Source organism: Rana temporaria, chromosome 12 (assembly GCF_905171775.1).
Source record: "Rana temporaria chromosome 12, aRanTem1.1, whole genome shotgun sequence".
In the NCBI taxonomy this organism is placed as follows: Eukaryota; Metazoa; Chordata; class Amphibia; order Anura; family Ranidae; genus Rana; species Rana temporaria.
The window spans coordinates 80,925,142-80,949,324 of NC_053500.1; the positions used below are offsets into that span (position 1 = coordinate 80,925,142).

Here is a 24,183-nt window from a genome sequence, read left to right on the forward strand (position 1 = left end):
TAGTCCCTTTACTTGGGTACCTTTAGCCCTCAAGTATCTAGGAGTTAAACTCACATCACAAATCTCCCGGATGGTTGAAATAAACTTCATACCTATGCTCAAAACCATAGAAAACGACCTAGCACGGTGGCAGCCGCACCATTTTTCCTGGTTCGGCAGGGCAGCCATCTGCAAGATGTCTGTTCTGCCTAGACTCCTGTACTTACTTAGGACACTCCCTTTGAGTATTCCAGACAGCTTCTTCAAAAAACTACAATCCCTACAACTTAACTTTGTATGGGCACACAAACGCCCCAGAATTAGATTCCACCTCCTCACAAAAAACAAAGCAGAAGGTGGGATGGGTTTACCAGATTATAGACGCTACTATTATGCTTCCCATATCGCCAGAATTGTAAATTGGCACTGCCATGAGACAGAAAAGGACTGGGTCTTTTTAGAAAGCGCCTTACGCACATCTCAACTCAAATTCATACCATGGACTCCTTTGGCAAGGGGCCCAGCGGCCTTAAAAAACCACCCATTGGTCAGCGTCACCCTGAAAATCTTCCGTAAACTTACCAAAAACCCAAACTTCTCCTCACAACTTAGCCCACTGACCCCCCTGAGGAATAACCCCGACTTCCCTCCGGGAATAGGCCGCGGTCCTCTACAGGCATCACCACAAGACGCTCCACTTCTAGCATCACAATGTTTCTCAAATAGCCAGATGAAAGACTTCACTGCTCTAAAGTCAGATAGCCCTTATCCTAGTCTTCCCTTATGGACGTATTTCCAGATCCGCAGCTATGTCAACAACCCACAGCTTAGAGGACAGTTCACAAGACAATTAACTGACATAGAGGAAATATGTCTGAAAGGAGACCCGATTCAGAAGGCCACATCACTTGCGTACTCCTGGTCTCAGGACCCAGTTCAGGGCAGGGCAGACAAGTTCAAGGAACGTTGGGAGGAGGAGCTGGGAATACCCATCACAAACAGGCAGTGGAGCAGAGCATGCATACTAGCGCACAAATGCTCCCTAAGCACTCGGATGCAGGAGACATCTTATAAAATGCTGACCCACTGGTACGCAACCCCGGCTAAATTGAGTAGATGGTACCCCGGATCCTCTGACCGATGTTGGCGCTGTAAGGTGGAGGTAGGAACGCTCTATTACATATGGTGGCAATGCCCAATGATAACCCCTTATTGGCTGGAAGTCATCAAGGTAGTTAATACTATGACGGATATAAACCTATCTTTAGATGCCGCGTGCTGCCTTCTTAACATAAACAGCTTCTCACTTAAAAGCTACAAACACTCTCTATCCAAGCACCTGCTGACCTCAGCCAAGTCCCTAATCCCGCTATACTGGAAGACTCCTTCAGTGCCCTCCATCAAGACCTGGCTACTTAAAGTAGCAGAGATATGCGAAATGGAGGACACAGTAGCACAGGCCAATGATTCTATAGATCAATTCCACAAGATGTGGTCCTCCTGGTTCTCATTTAAATTCTCTGATGAGTCTCACGTGCAGCACTGAACTGTTGCTGAGAAAAGTTTAAGGGGTTACATTGTTATTTTCTGGGTATAAGCCCAATCTGTTCGCTCCTAAGTTCCCAGGGATGCTATCAGATAAGGGCAGGGTTAACACCTTGCTACCAGCAAGGGTTCTTTTGTTTCTTGCTATTGTAAGGTTTTTTTTGTCTGTATGGTTAATGCTTGGTCATGACTCTTCCTTCAGAGGGCTCTCTGGATCTATGCAGCTCTTGCTACACACTGTTGACGTCAACACACGTCTCCTTAATGTCATAATGGAATCCCCTAATGGCCACACGTGACATGTCCACCTTCAATGTCTTATCCTGGAATGTCCGGGGGCTAAATTCCAAATTCAAAAGGGCAGTACTCTTCAAGTATCTTAAGCTGCATTCCCCCCACATGGTATTGCTCCAGGAGACGCACCTTACGGGCAGTAAACTACTGGCGCTAAAGAAGCCGTGGATCCAGAGAGCCTTTCACGCCTCATACTCCTCTTATGCCAGGGGGGTCTCGGTGTTGGTCAGCAAATCCTTTCCATGTGTAGTGGAACAGATTCACACTGACCCTCAGGGCAAATATGTGTTAGTGGTTTTCACAGTCTGGGGAACGAGATATATTGTGGTTAGTATATACATCCCTCCTCCCTTCTCGGCCTCCACCCTATACACTGTCCTGGAACGAATTACCCCATACTGCCCTGCCAAGCTGCTACTCATGGGCGACTTTAACGCCATCCTAGCCCCGGACTTGGACAGACCTGTCCCCCCTAAACATTGCTCATCAGACCTATCCACCTGGGCACAAGCAGTGGGTGTGTCCGAGGTCTGGAGGTGGAAACACCCCTCGACTAGGGCCTACTCCTGCTTTTCCGCCACCTACAAAACGTCCTCACGCATTGACTTGGCTTTTGCCAATCCGTCCATGCTAACGGACGTCCTAGACGCTACATACCTGCCTAGCGGGCTGTCGGACCACTGCCCGCTCCTTCTTACCATCCGCTCCCCTGCCTCCCGCACCTCCGCCCTTTGGCGCCTGGGAACCCACTGGCTCTCCCACGCCGACTTGACTGACTCTATCCCACCTCACCTCACAGACTACTGGGAACTTAATGCAGGCTCCTCCTCCCCTGAGATCACCTGGGACGCCTTCAAGGCCTTCACTAGGGGCCAGTACATCTCCTCAATAGCTGGGATCCGCAGGGAACAGGCCACTACCACAACTGAGCTGCAGGGCGGGGTAGACGACCGGGCTAGGGCCCACGCGGCCGACCCCACTGACTCTAACTTTGAGGCCCTCGCTGCAGCAAAACGAGAGCTTCATCTCCATCTGACAGAACTTACTAGGTTGGACCTCTACCGCAACAAGCAGAGATTTTTTGAACAAGGGGACCGTAACGGTCGCCTCCTAGCAATGTTATCACAGCATGACCTACCCCTGACGGTGATACCCAGTGTGGTGTCTCTTTCGGGTGAGTCGGTCTCCTCTCTCCCGGACATACTAGACGTATTTCGGCAATACTATGGCTCCCTCTACACCTCCGTGTTGCCCTCGGATTTCAGGCCACAGGACTTGGCGCCTTGGCTGGACCCCCTGGCACTCGGCTGGCTTTCTGATGCGGAGAGAGAAACTTTAGTGAGACCCATTACCCCAGAGGAGGTTGTGAAGGCCATCGGATCCTTTCCTGCTGGTAAATCCCCAGGCCCAGACGGCCTCCCAATAGAATTCTACAAAGCACACGGGGACCTACTTGCTCCCAAACTAGCCCAGCTTTACTCTCACTGTCTGACGGAGGGCACCCTTCCCACATCAATGAGCCATGCACACATAATTCTAATCCATAAAGCCCCTAAAGACCCCACTTCCTGCGCCTCTTATAGGCCTATCGCCCTACTTAACGCAGACTTCAAAATTCTCACCAAACTGCTGACTACGAGACTACAACCCCTGTTGCCGTCTGTAATTGAGACTGACCAAACTGGTTTTATGGCTAATAGAGCCACTGATGTCAACCTGCGACGCCTGTTTACCAACGTACACGCACAACACCTCAATGAAGGTTCCCGTGTGGTGGCCTCCTTGGACATAGAGAAGGCCTTCGACACTGTGGAATGGCCTTTTCTGTGGGAGGTCCTCCGTAGAATGGGGTTCCCCATGATATTTATCGCGTGGTTACAGACTCTGTATAAGCATCCTACGTCGGCTGTCAAGCTCGGGGGGGGACTGTCACAGCCCTTCCCTCTGTCCAGGGGCACGCGGCAGGGTTGCCCTCTCTCCCCGGCCCTTTTCGCCATTGCGATGGAGCCGCTGGCGGAGGCCCTACGCACCTCCCTGCACATCAGGGGCCTGCGCGTTGGCTGGTTGGAGGAGAGGGTCGCCCTGTATGCGGACGACCTCCTTCTTTTCCTCAATGATGCAGACTCTTCGCTCACGGGGGCATTGCAGATCCTGAACTCTTTCTCAGCTGTCACGGGCCTCAGGGTTAACTGGTCTAAATCTCTCTTGTTCCCTATAGACCCCGCAGCCCGCACCACCGCCCCCTCCGATATACCCCTACAATGGGTTGAGAGCTTCAAATACCTTGGGGTGGTGATCTCGAGGCAGGCTTCAGATTTTTTGCCCCTAAATCTATCCCCTGTGGTTCGGGAGACACGGCTGAGACTGAAGGCGTGGGAGTCACTTCCCTTATCATTGCTCGGTCGGATAAATCTCATAAAAATGAAAATCCTGCCCAAATTTATTTACTTACTCCGTCAGTCTCCGCAGTGGATTCCTAAATCCTTTTTTACCCGGCTGCATAGCCTCTTCGCCTCCTTTATCTGGGGGACCCAGTCCCCCAGGTACGGATGGTCAACGCTAACACGCCCGTCCTCCCAGGGAGGACTGGCGTGCCCTGACCTACATAAATATTTCCTGGCCGCCCAACTAGTTACAGCGGCCTGGTGGCTTACTCCCGATACGACAAACCCCGCCACCATGGTTGAGGCAGCGGTGGTAAAATCGTTGGAAGCGCTGAAATTTTTGCTTTTTCGCGGTCCCAAGGCCCCATACTCATTGACCCCCTCCATGCGCACCACGCTTCGTGCTTGGGGGGCGGGACTTAGGATTGAAAGATTCCCTAAAAATGCACTCTCTCCAGCTGCCCCCTTATGGTTGAACCCCACCCTTGAGCACATTTACAAATTGCCCGAACCCCACGCTTGGACCAAATTTGGTGTAAAAACAATGGCCCAGGTGGTCTCCAACCAGTCTCTGGCCCCACTCCCCAAACTGATTTCGGACTTCAACATCCCGCAGAGTTATTTTTTTAGATATTTGCAACTCTCCCATGCCTTCGGTCATCAATTCTCCGGTTCTCCCCCTCAGATCGTCCAGTCCTCATTAGAGACCCTCCTCAGGTCAGGGTGTACAGACAAACCCACCTCGCGACTGTACTCTCACTTAATAATGACCTCCCTCCCTACTCTGGAAAAACTCAGGAACAAATGGCTACACGACATTCCTGACTTTGACAATGACGACTGGGACGACATATGGGACTTCCCTTTCAAATCCCTGGTCTCCCTGCGAGACCGACTAATACAGTTCAAGATGGCTCACCGCGCATACTTTACCCCGCACAGGTTGCACAAAATGAACCCCGCCTCCCCCCCGGGGTGTTGGCGGTGTGGTACAGTACCTGGTGACTTTACCCACATTTTCTGGACCTGCCCAGCCATTGTCGACTACTGGAAGGAGATATTACGGGTCATTACACAGATCACCACTATATTGCTTCAACCCTCCATAGAAGTGTGTATATTAGGTCTCATAGAACAACTGATTCCCACTGTGGCAGGTCGCACTCTGGTCGGGCTGCTTCTCTTTTATGCCCGCAAGGCCATAGCCCTTAGCTGGCGTAAACCTACTCCCCCTCCTCTCTCCCTGTGGAAGCAACTGGTCAACAATAGCCTGCCTCTTTACAAAGATTGCTATGCTAATAGGGGTTGCCCTCAAAAATATGATAAGGTATGGTCCAAATGGCTGGCGGATCCTTCCACAGCCACAGACCCAAACGCCACTTAATCTTTGGTTCCCCGCTGTTGCATAGGATTCTACGACTGCAATATATCATGTGTCTCTGAGCTGCAGAGTTTTTTTTTTTTTTTTTTTTTTTTTTTCCCCCCCTTTTTGCTTTTTGTTTTGCCCGGAGTTGTCCTTCTACCCGTGAATGATGGCCCGCTGAGACCATTGTGATGACTTGAGCTCCCCACCCTAATTTATGTAACCAGATTGCCTCGTATCATATTTCTGTACGTGCCTTAGCCAATTTTGTCATGACCAATGTCTGTTGTTTTCTTTTTTTCTGTTGAATGTTTTAAAATTCAATAAACAGATTTACAAAAAAAAAAAAAAATTCTCTGATGAGTATGCCCGCCTTACAGCATACACGACAACCTGAACACACATCATATACTAGATGGTGATACTATACCAATGAATATAAAAAGGAAAAAAGTGCGCTTACTAATGCAAACAAATCGTGAACAAGCTGCTAACTCAAAAATGTTATACTAACATAAAATCTGATACAAAAAAATGGAGTAGCGCTGAATAAAATGAAATGGAGGCCTTCAAAGGACAGAAGGCTGTGTGAAACACAATGTCTATCAAGGTAGTGTAATATACATGAGTGAAAACAATTAATAATAGTCCATGTGAAAATCAAGTTCAGAGCGTGACACCCCAATGTGAATCAGGTTAAGTGAAGTCTGGCTCCAATGAAAGAAATGCGACTTGCTGACCCTTACCACAAAGAAAGATCCTAACGGACCAAGTCAAGCTGGATTCGCTGGGTATGCTGGAGAGGATCCTCTCTGTATATACAATCCCTCCAGGGGTCACCAATCAATCAGTGAAGCGACCAAATAAAAAAGAAAAAACTCTTATAGTGTAAATCCGTGTATGATGATCATAAACGTGTATCCCCAGTGACTGGTAACAGACAGTGTGAACATAAACAAACCACCACCAGTACACACACTGACCCTTACCAGAGCCACTGATCCATCAGGATCAGTCAGAGCAAAGGGGATAAACACAGTAGGCAGCGATGGAACGTCTCAGCCAATGATGGAACAGGAGATGCAGCAGGTACGATATGTGAGAGGAGGAAGAAAAACTCACATAGCGTAATAACGTAGGAATATTTAATAAAAAAAGTAGTAACACTTACAATTGGATAAAGAAATAACAGCAGGGTATGAGAAAAAGCCGGCCGGCGTGTCAGGACGGATCCTCAGATTGCGGTGACGTCAGCACGTCGCCTCCCAACGTTTCGTCTGCTCTAGACGTGGTCACGGGGCCCGTGACCACGTCTAGAGCAGACGAAACGTTGGGAGGCGACGTGCTGACGTCACCGCAATCTGAGGATCCGTCCTGACACGCCGGCCGGCTTTTTCTCATACCCTGCTGTTATTTCTTTATCCAATTGTAAGTGTTACTACTTTTTTTATTAAATATTCCTACGTTATTACGCTATGTGAGTTTTTCTTCCTCCTCTCACATATCGTACCTGCTGCATCTCCTGTTCCATCATTGGCTGAGACGTTCCATCGCTGCCTACTGTGTTTATCCCCTTTGCTCTGACTGATCCTGATGGATCAGTGGCTCTGGTAAGGGTCAGTGTGTGTACTGGTGGTGGTTTGTTTATGTTCACACTGTCTGTTACCAGTCACTGGGGATACACGTTTATGATCATCATACACGGATTTACACTATAAGAGTTTTTTCTTTTTTATTTGGTCGCTTCACTGATCGATTGGTGACCCCTGGAGGGATTGTATATACAGAGAGGATCCTCTCCAGCATACCCAGCGAATCCAGCTTGACTTGGTCCGTTAGGATCTTTCTTTGTGGTAAGGGTCAGCAAGTCGCATTTCTTTCATTGGAGCCAGACTTCACTTAACCTGATTCACATTGGGGTGTCACGCTCCGAACTTGATTTTCACATGGACTATTATTAATTGTTTTCACTCATGTATATTACACTACCTTGATAGACATTGTGTTTCACACAGCCTTCTGTCCTTTGAAGGCCTCCATTTCATTTTATTCAGCGCTACTCCATTTTTTTGTATACCAATGAATACCTTAGCCAATATACCTCTGTATTCCTAACCCACTTCATCCTCTCTTTCTCACCCACCTTTCACTCTAGATACCTATCCTAATCCTTTAGCTTACAACAACAATCTGAACTTAATGACCCATAATAAAATACTCTACACACTGTTACACACTTAAACTCTATATATGAGATGTTAAAATTAGAATATATGCAACTTATACAACACACAGCTGCGTTCTGTGTTTGAATAACACCTTTAATATGACTGTATACCCTTAGAGGGGCCATTGTGTATATGTTATATGTTTATCTATATGTATACGTACTAAGATCTTCTGTTGTACACTACATTTATTTTGAATAAAACCTTTTGAATGGAAAAAAAAAAAAAACCTTGTACACGAGATCGGATTTTGTATGCTCCATCGGACAATTGTTGTCGGATTTTCCGACAACAAATGTTGGATAGCATGCTTTGAAATTTTGTATGCAATACAATTTCATGGCCAACGCACTTTGGACAAAATTCCATGGATTTGTCCGTGGAAAATCAGATCGAGTGTACCAGGCTTTATGGAGTCTACAAGCTATGGTGCCAATCATGGAAAATTGATCAAACCTGATGTACTGACGGCCTCTCATTTCTTTCGATACTAAATGACATCTCATTTCTTTAGATACTTACAAGCCAGGAAATTACAAATACCCCCAAAATGACCCCTTTTTGGAAAGCAGACATTACAAAGTTTTTAGTGCCATGGTGAGTTTTTTAAAGTAATTTTTTCCCCACACTTCTTTGCAAAATGAAAATTGTCATATTAACAGGTTATTTCTCACACACTTCTCAACATCTGCATACCACAAGTTACACCCTAAAATACATTCTTCTACTTCTCCTGAGTATAACAATACCACATTGTGACTCACAGTGTGACTTTTACACAGCCTGGCCACAAACAGAGGCCCAACATGCAGGGAGCACCATCAGGCATTCTAGGGGCATACATTTAAAATCTAATTTGACTACCTATTACACATTTGTAATGCACTGTAGTGGCAGTGATGGGCACTGTAGTGGCATGGATGTGGCATGGATGAGAACTGATGTGGCATGGCTGAGCATCAATGAGGCATAAATGAACCATGGATGGGGATGAATGAGCTGTGGATAGGGATGGATAAGCCATGGATGGGGATGGCTGAGCATGGATGGGGATGGCAGAGCCATGGATGGGGATGGCTGAGCCGTGGATGGGGATGACCAAGCACAGATGGGGATGGCTGAGTATGGATAGGGATTGCTGAGTATAGATAGGGAAGGCTGAGTATGGATGGGGATGGCTGAGCATGGATGAGGATGGCTGAGCATGGATGGGGATGAGTGCATGAATTGTCACAGATCAGCGCTGTTGTCACTACAGATCCAGCCCACAGCGCTGCTGCACCTGATCTAAGAGCTAAGCCGGGCATGCGCCCGCTTGTTTACAACTGATCACTCTGTCATTTGATGGAGCGATCATGTGGTAAAGGGCCACTGTCATCGGGTCTTTACCGTGATCCGTGATGCACTGGGCCACGGATATTCCTGGGGGGTGCGATTCTTTTAGCACGTCCTATCAAGCCCTCCCTGAATTATCCGACTGCGCTGTAGCCGTCATTCGGCTATATATAGGTACAAATACATAAGTGGTCCATTTAGTGAACTTAGTGTTGAGTTATTCACTTTAGGGTCATCACAGAGGACAATGGGGCACTCTTTATATAGAGGAAAAGAGATTTCACTTCCAAATATGGAAAGGTTTCTTTACAGTAAGAGATGTGGAATAGACTCCCTCCAGAGGTGGTTCTGGCCAGCTCAGTAGATTGCTTTAAAAAAGGCCTGGATTATTTGCTAAATGTACATAATATAACTAGGTACTAACATTTATAGATGAAGTTGATCCGGGGAATATCCGATTGCCTCTCAGGGGATCAGGAAGGATTTTTTTCCCCCTGCTGTAGCAAATTGGATCATGCTTTGCTGGGGATTTTCGCCTTTTTTCTGGTCAACTGTGGGTATAGGATTGTGTATATGGGATTGTATGATATTATTACTATTTTTTGGTTGAAATAGATGGACTTGTGTCTTTTTTTTTTAAAGCGGAGCTCCACCCTAAAGTGGTGATCCTGATCGGAACCCTCCTCCCCTCCGGTGTCACATTTGACACCTTTCAGGGGGGAGGGGGGTGCAGATACCTGTCTAAAGACAGATATTTGCACCCACTTCCGGACACACAGTTTCGGGTAAACTGCAGGCAGAACGTCATCTCCCGTCCTCCCCCCGTTGTGCTCTGGGAAAACGCGGCTCCCAGAGCAGAGCAGGATCCAATCAGCGGCGCAGTGCAACTTGCGCATGCGCCGTAGGGAACCGGGTAGAGAAGCTGGATCGCTTCACTTCCTGGTTCCCTCACTGAGGATGGCGGGGGGCAGCAGAGTGACGAGCGATCGCTCGTCCTCTGCTGCGGACGGCGCTGGACTCCAGGACAGGTAAGTGTCCTAATATTAAAAGTCAGCAGCTGCAGTATTTGTAGCTGCTGGCTTTTAATATTTTTTTTCATGGCACATCCGCTTTAACCTGACTAACTATGTAACTATGGCCGGTCGGCAAGCGGTTAAATGTAAAGAACATTATTTAAATAAGACACATAAAAGCAATGCTCACTTTTCTGTGTTTTGTTTTATGTTGTGTTGTTATTCAGCTTTGTATATATATATATATATATATATATATTTAAACTCTGTATTTTTTTTTCCAACCAATCACATAGACAACAATGATAAACAAAAGAGCAACGAGCCACTGTAAAAGAGCGATCTTTCAGTTGCCTCACATCACAGGCAGAAGTGTCACGTGGGGTATCATTTTTTTATTGTGAATGTCCATGAATGAAGACTTGAATTGCTTTCACGTGTTACATAGTTCATAATGCTATTTACATTTAGTTCATTATTTTCTAAATTATTCACATGACTGACAAAGCTCTATCCACACATACACATGGACTCACTGAAGAACTGAAAAAAGGATCACATGACTGATTTAGAAATGCCATAAAAAGGTATTTACAAACATTCCGATTAACCAATATATGGAATATAGTTTTGATGATACAATACACTACACATACAGTACATTAAATCATGTGCATCAGAGTTTAATGACTCTTTATTAAAAACCTGGCTCTCTGTAACATGCTTATTACAACTAAATCACACTGCTCTAAAGAGTACTCCACTTTTGAAGGGAAAAAAAAGAATCCCTCTGGGTGATTAATGTGCATTGCAAAGATTTTACCAAACTTTGACGCAGATTGCTACAAGTTTCTGCAATGAAGGAATAGCTCCTGGTTTGATTATGTCAATTGGCAGAGTGAATCTGATTCAACAACGTTTTGTGGAAAAGGGGTATAATGATGAACTTCTTGATAAACTGAGACATCAAGTGGGAGAAAGCTCACAGGTAGCATTATTACAACCCAAAGAACGTCCACGTGAACAAACACATGAATGGGGCTTTATTTCTAACTATCATGATCAGTACCGTGAAGTGGAAATGATTTTTAAAAAACACTGGAACATACTAGCTATGGATAAAACATTGAAACCAATGTTACCTGAAACTCCTGTTTTCATTTACAGAAAAACAGCAACCTTTGGTGACCAAATAGTCCATAAAGTTCTGGACCCTCCAAAGAAAGTGCAGGTGTTTTGGAATAAAGCGGGATTCACAGCCTGTAGAAGATGTAAGTCTTGCCGCCAGGTATCAACTCACCTGAGGGGTATAACCAGTTTTACATCTACGGCCAATGGGAAAACTTTTAAAATCAAAGAATCGATAACTTGCGCAACAACACATGTGGTCTACGCTTTAGAATGCCCTTGTGGCTTAATGTACATAGGACGAACAAAAAGAAAATTATCTAAAAGAGTGTCTGAACACATATATAATATTACCATTGGTTATGAGGAACATAGCGTTTCGTTACATTTTCTGAAGAAGCACGACAAGAACCCCATAGGATTGAAGTTTTGGGGGATAGATCGTGTAGGCCCCAACTGGCGGGGGGCCAACATGATCCGAGAAATTTCGAAACGCGAAACACAATGGCTGTATATGACCAACACTCTCAGTCCGAATGGCTTGAATATAGATGTGGACCTCAACTGTTTCATCAGCAACCACTAAAAAGATTTATATTAGTATAGGATCAAGGCAATCTTTTTCCCTAGTATAAAACTTTAGGGCCTTTTTCAGTTCATTCTCATTTTTACTGTATACCTTTTGAATGATTCAGAGTGTTACTTCACTCTAGAACTGATATATCACCCCACTGATGGTCATTATTTCTTCTATTGACTTTCTATTGACTTTTGAATATCTATGCAGTGATGTACAGTATGAACAGCACATTGCAAGTAGTAGCCACTGCATACCATCTGTGGGGGATGGTCTAGGTACATAAACCAGATGGTAATGATGATCACTGTTAGGAGAATCATTATCATTATCTCCTGTAAAATAAGTTATGTACAATTGTTGTGGACAAATATTAGAGGTTGTACTATAACTAGATTTATGATGGATGTTATTATCATCTTATATATAATGTTTAAATGTTTTCGGCTGATAACACAGTAATAGGGCGACAGCCTTATACATATTATCACCGACACACATATATATTCACATATAGAAAACAGTTTTTATAAAACCATAATAATTTTTTTATTTTTTAATAACATGTGTTTTTTAAAAAAACGAGTTTTTCAAAAAAAGAAATGCTATTTTTTTAAATTAAAGCGGTGGTTCCCCCTTAAAAACAACATTTTTTTATTCCACTGCCCCCCCCCCCCACATTCCATCACGATTAATGCTCTTAATATTTTTTTCCTGCTGTACATACCTTAGTACAGCATCTTCACCCGTCCATCCGGGTTGCGAGTCCCGCGGGAGTGGGCGTTCATCACAGGCTGTTGATTGACGTTTTCCCCAAAAACGAGCTCTCCCCCGTCGCGTAAGCCGCGTCACGATTGGCGAAAGGAGCCGAACGGCGATGCGCAGTATAGCGCCGACTCGCCGTTCGGCTCCTTTCGCCAACCGTGACGCGGCTTACGCGACGGGGGGAGAGCTCGTTTTTGGGGAAAACGTCAATCAACAGCCTGTGAGGAACGCCCACTCCCGCGGGACTCGCAACCCGGATGCACGGGTGAAGATGCTGTACTAAGGTATGTACAGCAGGAAAAAAATATTAAGAGCATTAATCGTGATGGAATGTGGGGGGGCAGTGGAATAAAAAAATGTTGTTTTTAAGGGGGAACCACCGCTTTAAACATGGTCCCTTAACTTGCCTTTCCAGGACCAGTGACAATCCGAGAGGAGTAACTGAGCCTGAGGGGTTAATAAGGAAGGATACACGGCTCCTTAATCGGATACGAATGACAGGAGTGGGAGTATCCATTCGCTGATAAGACACAACAGCCGACATAAGCGAAAGCTAAAACGAGGGCTGGTTTGTGTCTTTGGAACGCACGATCAGCAGAGTGGGTGGATTCCTACTGAGGCTGATGACGTGCGTCCAACCAGCGCAGCAGAGGGGCGGGAACTCTGCACTCCGTTCTCTCCGACCACGTGACCGCCGCATACCAATCAGCTGTGAGTGGCACACGCAACGTCAAACAGACTCAGACGAACGGTGCCCAGCTGATGGGGAGGTTCCCCACAGACCTGTCAGCGAGTGACCAATGAGGCTGGGAGAGGGGAGGTAACTGAAGGAGAGTTCCCCAGTATAAATTAGACATACCAACACGTGTAGTCACGCCCTCTGAAGATGTGGACCTATCACGAAACGCGTCAGGGCGTGACTACACGACGATTCAGCTTGTGAGGCGGCTTTGCTTCTACCCGGGACTTACGAAAGGAAATTTAAGCCTAAACATTGGATCCATATTTCTGAGTGAGCAGAGGCAGCAGCCTCCATGACAAGCTTATTTTATCTTTTATTGTGTAAGCATGAGCGGGTAGCAGGGGCTTTTTTGTTTAAATAAAAAGGATTTTACACCATGCAAAGTTTCTTTTGCCTCCCTGCATGTTTATTAGTACCATTTTATTATAATAGCTGCTTTTTTACTGCGTAAAACAATCTTTCATTCATTTATTTTTCCATTGAGCGCTAGGATCAGAATAATCCGTTGACTATTTCTGATATTTTTTCAATGATTCTGAATGGGATTGACTTTTTCATTATTAATCAGATGATGAACTTGCAGTGTTCTAATGAGGAGAGTGGCATGGTCTGCACCCCTTTAGAAGTAATTAACCCTTTGGGAGTATCGCACAAAAATGTAATTGTTGTTGCAGATGATGCCTAAAATCAGTGAGCTAATTACACAAGTAGGGGAAGTTCTGTACATTAACTGTGTACAAAAGGCCTTCAAGTTGTATTGCATTGCATTTTACAGAAAATTACAATGCTGAAGATTGAAATAGAAAGGTACATTTTAATAACATTAAATTACAGTATAACTTGTGTAGCAAATGTATGCTATATCATTTTTTTTCTATTTGCTACATTTTTGCCCACAAAAGTGGAATTACCCCATCCAGCTTACTTTTCCACAGACTAAAAGGTGACATCCCTAGGTAAGGTGTTGGCATTTTGGTACCTTGTGTCACTCTGACCAATGTACGTTTGCATGTGCAAGCTCCACCCATCTCAGCTTGCAGTACTACTGATGGCTAAAATTACAGGCAATTCAAGCCATTTATGGCAAATCTAAGGATTAAAAAGTGTTAGCCAAAAGTTGAGAATGACACAAATATTCGTTTTCACAAAGTTTGCTGCTAAACTGCATTTAGATCTTTGTTTCAGTTGTTTCTGTGATGTAGTGAAATGAAATTACACACACTTCATATGTTTCAAAGGCTTTTATCGACAATTACATGACATTTATGCAAAGAGTCAGTATTTGCAGTGTTGGCCCTTCTTTTTCAGGACCTCTGCAATTCGACTGGGCATGCTCTCAATCAACTTCTGGGCCAATTCCTGACTGATAGCAACCCTTTTTTTCATAATCACTTCTTGGAGTTTGTCAGAATTAGTGGGTTTTTGTTTGTCCACCCGCCTCTTGAGGATTGACCACAAGTTCTCAATGGGATTAAGATCTGGGGAGTTTCCAGGCCATGGACCCAAAATGTCAAAGTTTTGGTCCCCGAGCCACTTAGTTATCACTTTTGCCTTATGGCACGGTGCTCCATCGTGCTGGAAAATTCATTGTTCTTCACCAAACTGTTGTTGGATTGTTGGAAGAAGTTGCTGTTGGAGGGTGTTTTGGTACCATTCTTTATTCATGGCTGTGTTTTTGGGCAAAATTGTGAGTGAGCCCACTCCCTTGAGTGAGAAGCAACCCCATACATGAATGGTCTCAGGATGCTTTACTGTTGGCATGACACAGGACTGATGGTAGCGCTCACCTTTTCTTCTGCGGACAAGCCTTTTTCCTGATGCCCCAAACAATCCTAAAAAGGCTTCATCGGAGAATATGACTTTGCCCCAGTCCTCAGCAGTCCATTCACCATATTTTCTGCATAAGATCAATCTGTTTTTTTCAGAGAGAAGTGGCTTCTTTGCTGCCCTTCATGACACCAGGCCATCTTCCAAAAGTCTTCGCCTCACTGTGCGTGCAGATGCGCTCACACGTACCTGCTGCCATTCCTGAGCAAGCTCTGCACTGGTGGCACTCCGATCCTGCAGCTGAATCCTCTTTAGGAGACGGTCCTGGCACTTGCTGGACTTTCTTGGGCACACTGAAGCCTTCTTCACAAATGCAGTGGAATTTTTTTTTATGGGATTAAGTTAATTTTCATGGCAAAGAGGAACTTTGCAATTAATTGCAATTCGTCTGATCACTCTTCATAACATTCTGGAGTATATGCAATTTCCCATCTCAAAAACTGAGGCAGCAGATTTTGTGAAAATTAGTATTTGTGTCATTCTCAAAACTTTTGGCCATGGCTGTACATAAAGGAGCATTTTTTTTTTTTGAGATCTGCCTACCACTGAAAAATCTATTAAACAATCAATGAAGAAAAAAAGAGCACATGTAGTTCTGGGCAGATGGTAAAGGGTGCAATCACTTATGATTCAGTTTGGATGAACCTACACATTAAAGTGTACAGTATGTCAACTCAACGTTTTCCCAGTTTTGGATAGAGTGGGAAGGATATAGTACCTGTCACATTTTTACTGCTATCTGGGGCTTGCTTAGATAGATTTATCCTCACTTCCTCTCGTATTGCCTTTTTACCAGACAGAAAGTGAGGGGAAAACGATCATTAATTTTACTGTTTTTCATTGTAGGCCATTTAGGTTCCCATTCTAAACATTCTCAAATCTATACAAGTCTAGAAGAAACAATTTGGCTTGGAATCTACTTTAAGGGGATTATTTATGAAAGGTAAATACACTTTGCCCTGCAAGTGCACTTTCAAGGAAAATAAAAAACAGCATTTTTGCTTGCACATGATTGGATGATAAAATCAGCAGAGCTCCCCCTCATTTCAGATCTTCCCCTCAGATCTACAGCAACTGCACTTACAAGTGCACTTGTAGTGCAGAGTGGATTTCCCTTCAGTAAATCAGCCCCTACGTGTCCCATTTGGATGTGTATAAATGTACTAAAACAGCATGAAAGGCCAAGTTTACCTTTTCCAGAAAATAGCTTATGCAGTTAGGGGGCTTTAGTAGATATTAAAGCTCTGGATATCACAAACCTGACAGGAGTTCTAACCCTTCGCTAATCTTTACAAAACTAGAAACAATTTTGGCTTGCTATATACATTAAGTGTCCCATTCTAAAAAGTATATGTGTTCAGTATTAAAATAGCATGAAAGAGTGTGAGTACAATATAATTAAAGCTTCTGTAGTTAATTGATGTTTAGAATGAGATAATTCAGTATTTGTTTAACTATGCTTTCCATTAGGAAAACATAAAGGAAAAGGTATTACTAACCTGGTATAATGTGGGGTCATCATCTACAAGAATAGAAAACAAAAACTGTAAAATCCAAAACTTTCATATCACATTTGCAGGGCTCAAAATTTCAAGTATTGAGCCACTAGCCAGGCCTCAAGGGTTACTCGCCACTGGTTACCCCACCCAACCCCTTCCCCGCCCCTAATTCTCCCGCTAATCACGCACTCATAAATTATCTTGTAAAATGTTTCATGCAGAATTAAGTTGCAAAAATAAATATTAACAACAACTTTATCAGTTCCCCTCAGCACAGCCTCACCTGTGCCCATCAATGCAGCCTCACCATGCCCACCATTGCATCCTCACTGTGCCCACCTTTGCAGCCTTACCATGCCCACCATTCCAGCCTCACCGTGCCCACCATTGCAGCCTTACTGTCCCCACCATTGCAGCCTCACCGCGCTCACCATTGCAGCCTCACCGTGCCCACCATTGCGGACTCACCGTGCCCACCATTGCGGACTCACCGTGCCCACCATTGCGGACTCACCGTGCCCACCATTGCGGACTCACCGTGCCCACCATTGCGGACTCACCGTGCTCACCATTGCGGACTCACTGTGCCCCCATTGCGGACTCACCGTGCCCCAATTGTGGACTCACCGTGCCCCCATTGCGGACTCACCATGCCCCCATTGCGGACTCCCCTGTTATCCCCCGGGAGGAGACACACAGCTATACACACCGGGGAGGACTACAAGTACCAGGAAGGAGACACACATCTATACACACCGGGGGGAACAACAAGTACCAGGGAGGAGACACACAGCTATACACACCGGGGGGACTACAAGTACCAGGGAGGAGACACACAGCTATACACACTGGGGGGACTACAAGTACCAGGGAGGAGACACACAGCTATACACACCGGGGGGACTACAAGTACCAGGGAGGAAACACAGAGCTATACACACCGGGGGGACTACAAGTACCAGGGAGGAGACACACAGCTATACACACCGGGGGGACTACAAGTACCAGGGAGGAGACACACAGCTATACACCGGGGGGACTACAAGTACCAGGATGGAGACACACAGCTATACACACCGGGGGGACTACAAGTACCAGGGAGGAGACACACAGCTATACAAACCGGGGAAACTACAAGTACCAGGGGGGCTGCTGATTGGTGGCTGCACTTCTTCTATTGTATTACTAATTGAAGGCTTTACAGTGAACTGTAAAAGTGAAGAGGAGAACTGTTCTCCCAGTGATCGCCCCAATGGCAGGGAGCATAGAGGAAGAGGAGAGCAGTGGATTGCAGAGCGGTATAGCACGCCGTTTCAACTTACATTGAAATTTCCGGGGCGATCACTGCGAGAACGGCTCGCGATTAACCCCCGATCGCCAGCGGTGCTCGCCCCCCTACTTCCAGGCAGCCAGCTCCTCGCCAGACCTCATTTTCCACTCGCAAAATGCGAGTGGAAAATTTGAGGTCTGACATTTGTATTGTGCCCTCTATTATATTTTCCGTAGTATAAAATGTATTCTCTTCCTATATCTGTCTTGTTGCCTTTATTTCATCCCCCTTACCAAACCTGTCCCATTTCCTCCATTGCATTCCCTTTCCACATTTGTCCTATGTCATCCATTTTGTCTCCTCGCCATATCCATACCATTCCTTAAATTTTATTCCCTTAACATTTGTCCTCTACCCTCTATTTGATTATCCACATCATGTATGCCATTTCCTCTCAACTGCATTCGTTCACCACATCTATACCACCCTTTACATTGCATTTCTTCATCTGTACTGTGCTCCATATGTCACTTCCTTACCTGTCCTGATTCCTGCATTACATACCCTCACTTTATTTCTCTTGTCCTCTACATTTCAACACCTCACCACACCTGTCCCGATTCTTCCATTTCATACACTCACTACCATAGGTGTGCGCAGCCTATTGCATTAGGGTGTGCACTTCAAAGCTCAAACAAACACTACCGATTACTCACAGTGTTCATTCACAAAGGGAAGGGACAGATAAATTACACATTTATCGCCCCCTTCCCCCACTTATCCTAATACCTCCCCTCAGCAACAGCTGGTTGGAGAGCAGGGAAGTCAGCAGTGCTGTGGGGGGGGGGGGGGGACCAGGGCAGTAGGAGGAATCTGTGGTGCACAGGGTGATTAGGGTGTGCCTGGGCACACCTGGCACACCCTGTGCGCACACCTATGCTCACTACACCTGTCCCGATTCTTCCATTTCATACACTCACTACATCTCTCCTGACCTCCCCATTCAGCAGCCCACCACATTTGTTCTTATTCCTTCATAGCATACCCCCAACATATCTGTCCTGTCCTCTCCATTATACCACCTCACCACACCGGTCCTTATTCTTCCCCACTGTCTACTCCATTTCACCTGCTCACCACATTTGTTCTGGTTTCTGGTTCCCTCTAATTCACTACCTTCACTTTGTTCTGCCCTCATATCTGTCCTTATGCTTCCATGTAATTCCCTCACCACTTATTCCCTTATCACATCTGCATGGATTCCTCCATTTTATATTCTTCCCACACTTCTTCTGTTTCCTCCATTTTATTGCCTCACCACATATGTCCCATTGCCTGTTACAATATTTGTTCACCACATCTGTCATATCGTCTCTATATGGTGTCTTTACTGCACCTATCCTATCCTCTCTTCCTTATTTTCACCACAGATACCCTGTCCTATCCATGTGATGCCCAGTCCACATCTATCTTTTAAACTTCATTTTCTCACTACATATGTTTTCATGTATTCTCATGCTTTCCCACAAGTTTTTTTTGTTTTTTGTTTTTATATTCCAATCCCTATTAGCATTTTCTCCCATTTACAAGAATGTTAAACATTATTTTGTAAGCAATGCAAACATTGATTGACTTTCTTTGTTGACTTGGCACAATCCCTTTTTTATCATGTTTGGTATGATGCCATAGTTTCTTTGGTATCTGGCCAACTTGCATGTACAATGGGGAACAATGAAAAACTGAGACAAAAATGTACAATTCAACCAATTGACCTTTTGCCAGTCTTGATGTCTTGAGGTTATCTGTTTGGCACAATACACGGCTTTGATCCAAGAAATCAAAAGAATACTGGGCCAGATTCAGAGAAGAAGTACGCCGGAGTATCTGCTGATACTCCGGCGTACTTTCAAATTTGCCGCGTCGTATCTTTAGTTTGAATTCTCAAACCAAGATACGACGGCTTCTGCCTTCGATCCGACAGGCGTACGGCTTCGTACGCCTTCGGATCGTAGGTGTAATACTTCGGCGCCCGCTGGGTGGAGTTTGCATAGTTTTCTGCGTCGGGTATGCTAATTAGCTGTTTACGGCGATCCACGAAGGTACGCGCGTTCGTCGCATTCTCTTACGTTGTCGCTAGTCGGCTTTTCCCGGCGTAAAGTTACAGCTGCTATTTCTTGGCTTAAATTTAGACTTGCCATGTTAAAGTATGGCCGTCGTTCCCGCGTCAAATAAATTATTTTTTTTTTTTTGCGTAAGTCGTCCGTGAATAGGAAAGGACGTAACGCACGTCGCCGTTCAAAAAATTACGTCGGTGCGACGTCATTTCGCGCAAAGCACAGCGGGAAATTTCAAAACGGAGCATGCGCAGTACGTTCGGCGCGGGAACGCGCCTAATTTAAATGATACACGCACCATTTGAATTAGGCGGGCTTGTGCCGGACGGATTTACGCTACGCCGCCGCAAGTTTACAGGCAAGTGCTTTGTGAATCAAGCACTTGCCCGTAAAACTTGCGGCAATGTAACGTAAATGCGATACGTTATGCCGCCGCAATTCTATGTGAATCTGGCCCACTATCTGTGTATAGACACTTGTTTTACATTCTCTCCTTTACTCATTGCATTACATCAGGTGCCTGCTCACCTGGTGACTGAGGTTCAGATACTCGAAAAAGTGTGGCTGGGGTGGGCCGGCGCCTCCGGATCTGCAAATGGAAAAAAAACATAACATATTGCATGTCCACGGAGATAGCAATTCATTTTAAATGTCAACATTGGTTTTTTAAACTCTGTAAATATTTGCCATTTTATGTAACATGATTGTTTGCAGTTGTGTAAGAAAGGAGTGGAGTATTTAGCATTAATGGGATTGTAAGGTGTAGATTTTTGTGTGCACAGTGGCATGCATATTGTTTTAAGTGAGAGCTACTGTATGTCTAATGCAAAATATTCTGTCCACACGCAAATCGGTGATTGTACAAATAATGAAAAATATAGTCAGACAGTTCCACACACCTTTGTCAAAGAACGTGTGATCAATATGCTGACTCTTAAGGGAAATGTATGTTGCTTTATACCAGTTCTTCATTCGTTAAAAACATTTTGTACAGAATTTTTTGAAAGATGGCTAAAAAATAGTTACACATTTACGACAGCCCACAAGTATTTCAGTTTTGAGCTGCGTGGATATAAATCAATGATTTAAAAAAAATGTAAAAATCAAATTTTTTAGATTTAAATATTTTTTTTTAATCAGATTTATGTTACTAAAATGCTTTTGGAGTAACAATCTATCTAAAGATAGTTTTCTATTTAAGATACATTAAACCATCAACCATCAACCATTTATATAGGCTTGGGGCAGGGTCACCGGGTGTCACCTGGTGACCCCGCCCTATGACATCACAGTCCCAGGGCATGATGGGACTGTGACGTCATAGGGCAGGGTCACCGGGTGAAATCACCCGGTGACCACACCCCATGCCTATATAAATGGTTGCGCACTGCTCACACGGCATTACAGCAGGAGAGCTTGTCGAGTCAACATTAGGACAGGAGAAAGAGGGAAGAAGACGGCTGAGAAGACCGGGCCCCCTCTAGTAAAAGATCTGCAAGAAAATAGTGGAGGGGCCCGGCATAAAGCACCGAAGAGAGGCCCCCTCCTGACCCGTACCAGGCCGCATGCCCTCAACATGGGGACAGGCAGAAAGCACCGGAGGGTTCTCCCAGATTCCGATAAGCCCCCCCGCCCGCAGACCCCAACAACCAACGGCCAGGGTTGTCGGCAAGAGGCCCTGTCTTCATCAACATGGGCATAGGGTGCTTTGGGGTGGGGGGGCCGCAGGGCGCCCCCTGCCCCTAAGCACTCACCCCTCTATGTTGAGGGAATGCGGCCTGGTATGGTTTAAGAGGGGGGGCACTCGCTCATCCCCACCCCCTTTCCTGACCGGCCGGGCTGCGTGCTCAGATAAGGGTCTGGTGTGGATTTTGGGGGGGATCCCCATGCCGTTTTTTTGGCGTAGGGGGTTCCCCTTTAAATCCGTACCAGACCCAAGGGCCTGGTATGCTCCTGGAGGGGGAATCCATGCCGTTTTTTTATTTAAAATTAGGCGTGGAGTTCCCCCTCAAGATTCATATCAAACACAGTGCCTGGTATTGACAGGGATTCAAGTCGGATCCCCGTTCATTGAAAGTCGGACGTATGTCGGCTTCAAGTCGCAGGGCAAAGTCGGGTCCAAAGTAATACTAGAGTCGTGTCGCACCAGTGTGAACCCAGCCTAAAAGTTGAAAAGAATAAATAATAATCCAGGATAATTTGATGCACTACTTGCTACAATAATATGTTGGCTGCTTTAAGCCTCAGCTTCTAAATTAAAACAATTAAATTACAATAAATTAAATTACATTACATTTAAATTAAACTTCCTAAAGCCAGTTAAAAGAAAACAATGCAGAGTTCAATGCATAAGTCACCCTCTTCACAGCACTGTCCTCCATTAAAACTCTGCTAAGTTAAGTAGCTTCCACCCCCACCTTTACATTGACTGACATACACAATCTGGTAGTGATGCACCGATACCGATACTGGTATCGGTGATGATAATAGGCATTTTCGCGAGTATTGGTAAATGCTCCAGTACGAAAACCAATACCGGAAGTGACTTCATCTGGGGCGGGGATGTCTCCTCCTCCCCTCAGCAGTCGGGTTCGGAGCAGTACACACATCGTTTAGGAGATATTTACTATGGGCCAGATTCACGTACAGCGGCGTATCTTTGAGCGGGCGTAGCGCATCTCATATGCGCTACGCCGATGTAACATAGAGAGGCAAGACCAGTATTCACAAAGCACTTGTTCCCTAAGTTACGGTGGCGTAGCGTAAATGGGCCAGCGTAAGCCCGCCTAATTCAAATTAGGAAGGTAGTGGGCGTGTTGTATTAAAATTAACCGTGACCCCATGTAAATGAATGGCCGAACGAACGGCGCATGCGCGCGCATGCTCAGAATCACGTAGAATTGACGTCCTAAGATACGACGGCTCAATGGCAACGGCGTGAACGTAACCTACGCCCAGCCCCATTCACGTACGACTTACGCAAACAACGTAAAATCAGACGGCAGTTCCGACGTCCATACCCTACACGACTTAGACCAGCTATTTGGTGGTTTATCTTTACGCCAGACGTACGCCTTATGTAAACGGCGTAGCTTACTGCGACGGGCACAAGTACGTTCGTGAATCGGCGTATCCCACTCATTTGCATATTCGACGCGTAAATCAACGGAAGCGCCCCTTGCGGCCAGCGTAAATATGCACCCAAGATACGACGGCGTAGGAGACTTACGTCGGTCGTATCTTGCCACAATTCAGGCGTATCTGATTTAGAGAATCAGCGCATTGATACAACGGCGCACATTTGGACTTACGACGGCGTATCAGTAGATACGTTGGCGTAAGTCTTTCTGAATCTGGCCCTGGCCCACCCGGGTCATTCCTTCATAATCCTGTGTCGGCAGCTCCCCACACATGTGGGAGTGATGTTAACCCGGAAGGAAGATGGGTAAAAATAGAAGCGGTCTCCAGTGATGACAGAGCATCGCTGGAATGCTTCTTTTTCAGGTTTCACATAATGTGCTAGTATGCGATCCACATTATGGCTTTACCTTGCAGGTCTAAAAAAAAAAAAAAAAGCATCCATTAGTTTACAACCGCTTTAGGACTTTTGACAATATGAGTTTCCAAACTATCAACTTGGATTTGATATTGATACAGTACATTTTTTGCATTACTACTTTAGAAAATAAGGTATATGCTATAGCTAATACACACATGTGTTACTTAAGTTATTTTTTTTGTTTTGCAGAATCATACTTACCTAGGTGGATACAGCATCGGTCCAGTGCTGCATCTATATCCTGTCGGCTCTAACACTGAGAACAGAGCGATTAAACACTGAGGACTAAAAATAAGGATCCCTCAAGGTGCAAAACCCTGCTAATGCCAGTTATGAATACATCTTTAAATATATAAATAAACCCCTATATGCTTGAAACTGCAAAAAGGGGAGAGAGAGGGAAAAGGATAGAAGTGGGAGCTCTCGGTATTATATCATCAAAAACTTATAATAGAAAGGCTCTCTTGTTTCCTTGTCCATCTTGCCCCTGTGACTGGAGGATATGAACAGTTGCTTATGCTTGACGGGCCTCATTGGAAATGGGCAATGGTACTGGCACTG

The 24,183-nt window shown here is 45.2% G+C and overlaps 1 protein-coding gene across 1 annotated transcript in view; it reads right to left on the reverse strand.

Annotated features, from left to right (window-relative positions):
* PPP1R1B (protein phosphatase 1 regulatory inhibitor subunit 1B) overlaps positions 1–24,183 on the reverse strand; it is a 555,578-nt gene that overhangs the window by 321,402 nt on the left and 209,993 nt on the right. The window contains exons 2-3 of the mRNA XM_040331403.1: positions 20,592–20,652; positions 16,680–16,702 (exon numbers count right to left, since the gene is read on the reverse strand). Of these exons, the coding sequence (XP_040187337.1) occupies positions 16,680–16,702; positions 20,592–20,652 (84 nt within the window). The remainder of the gene's footprint in view (positions 1–16,679; positions 16,703–20,591; positions 20,653–24,183) is intronic.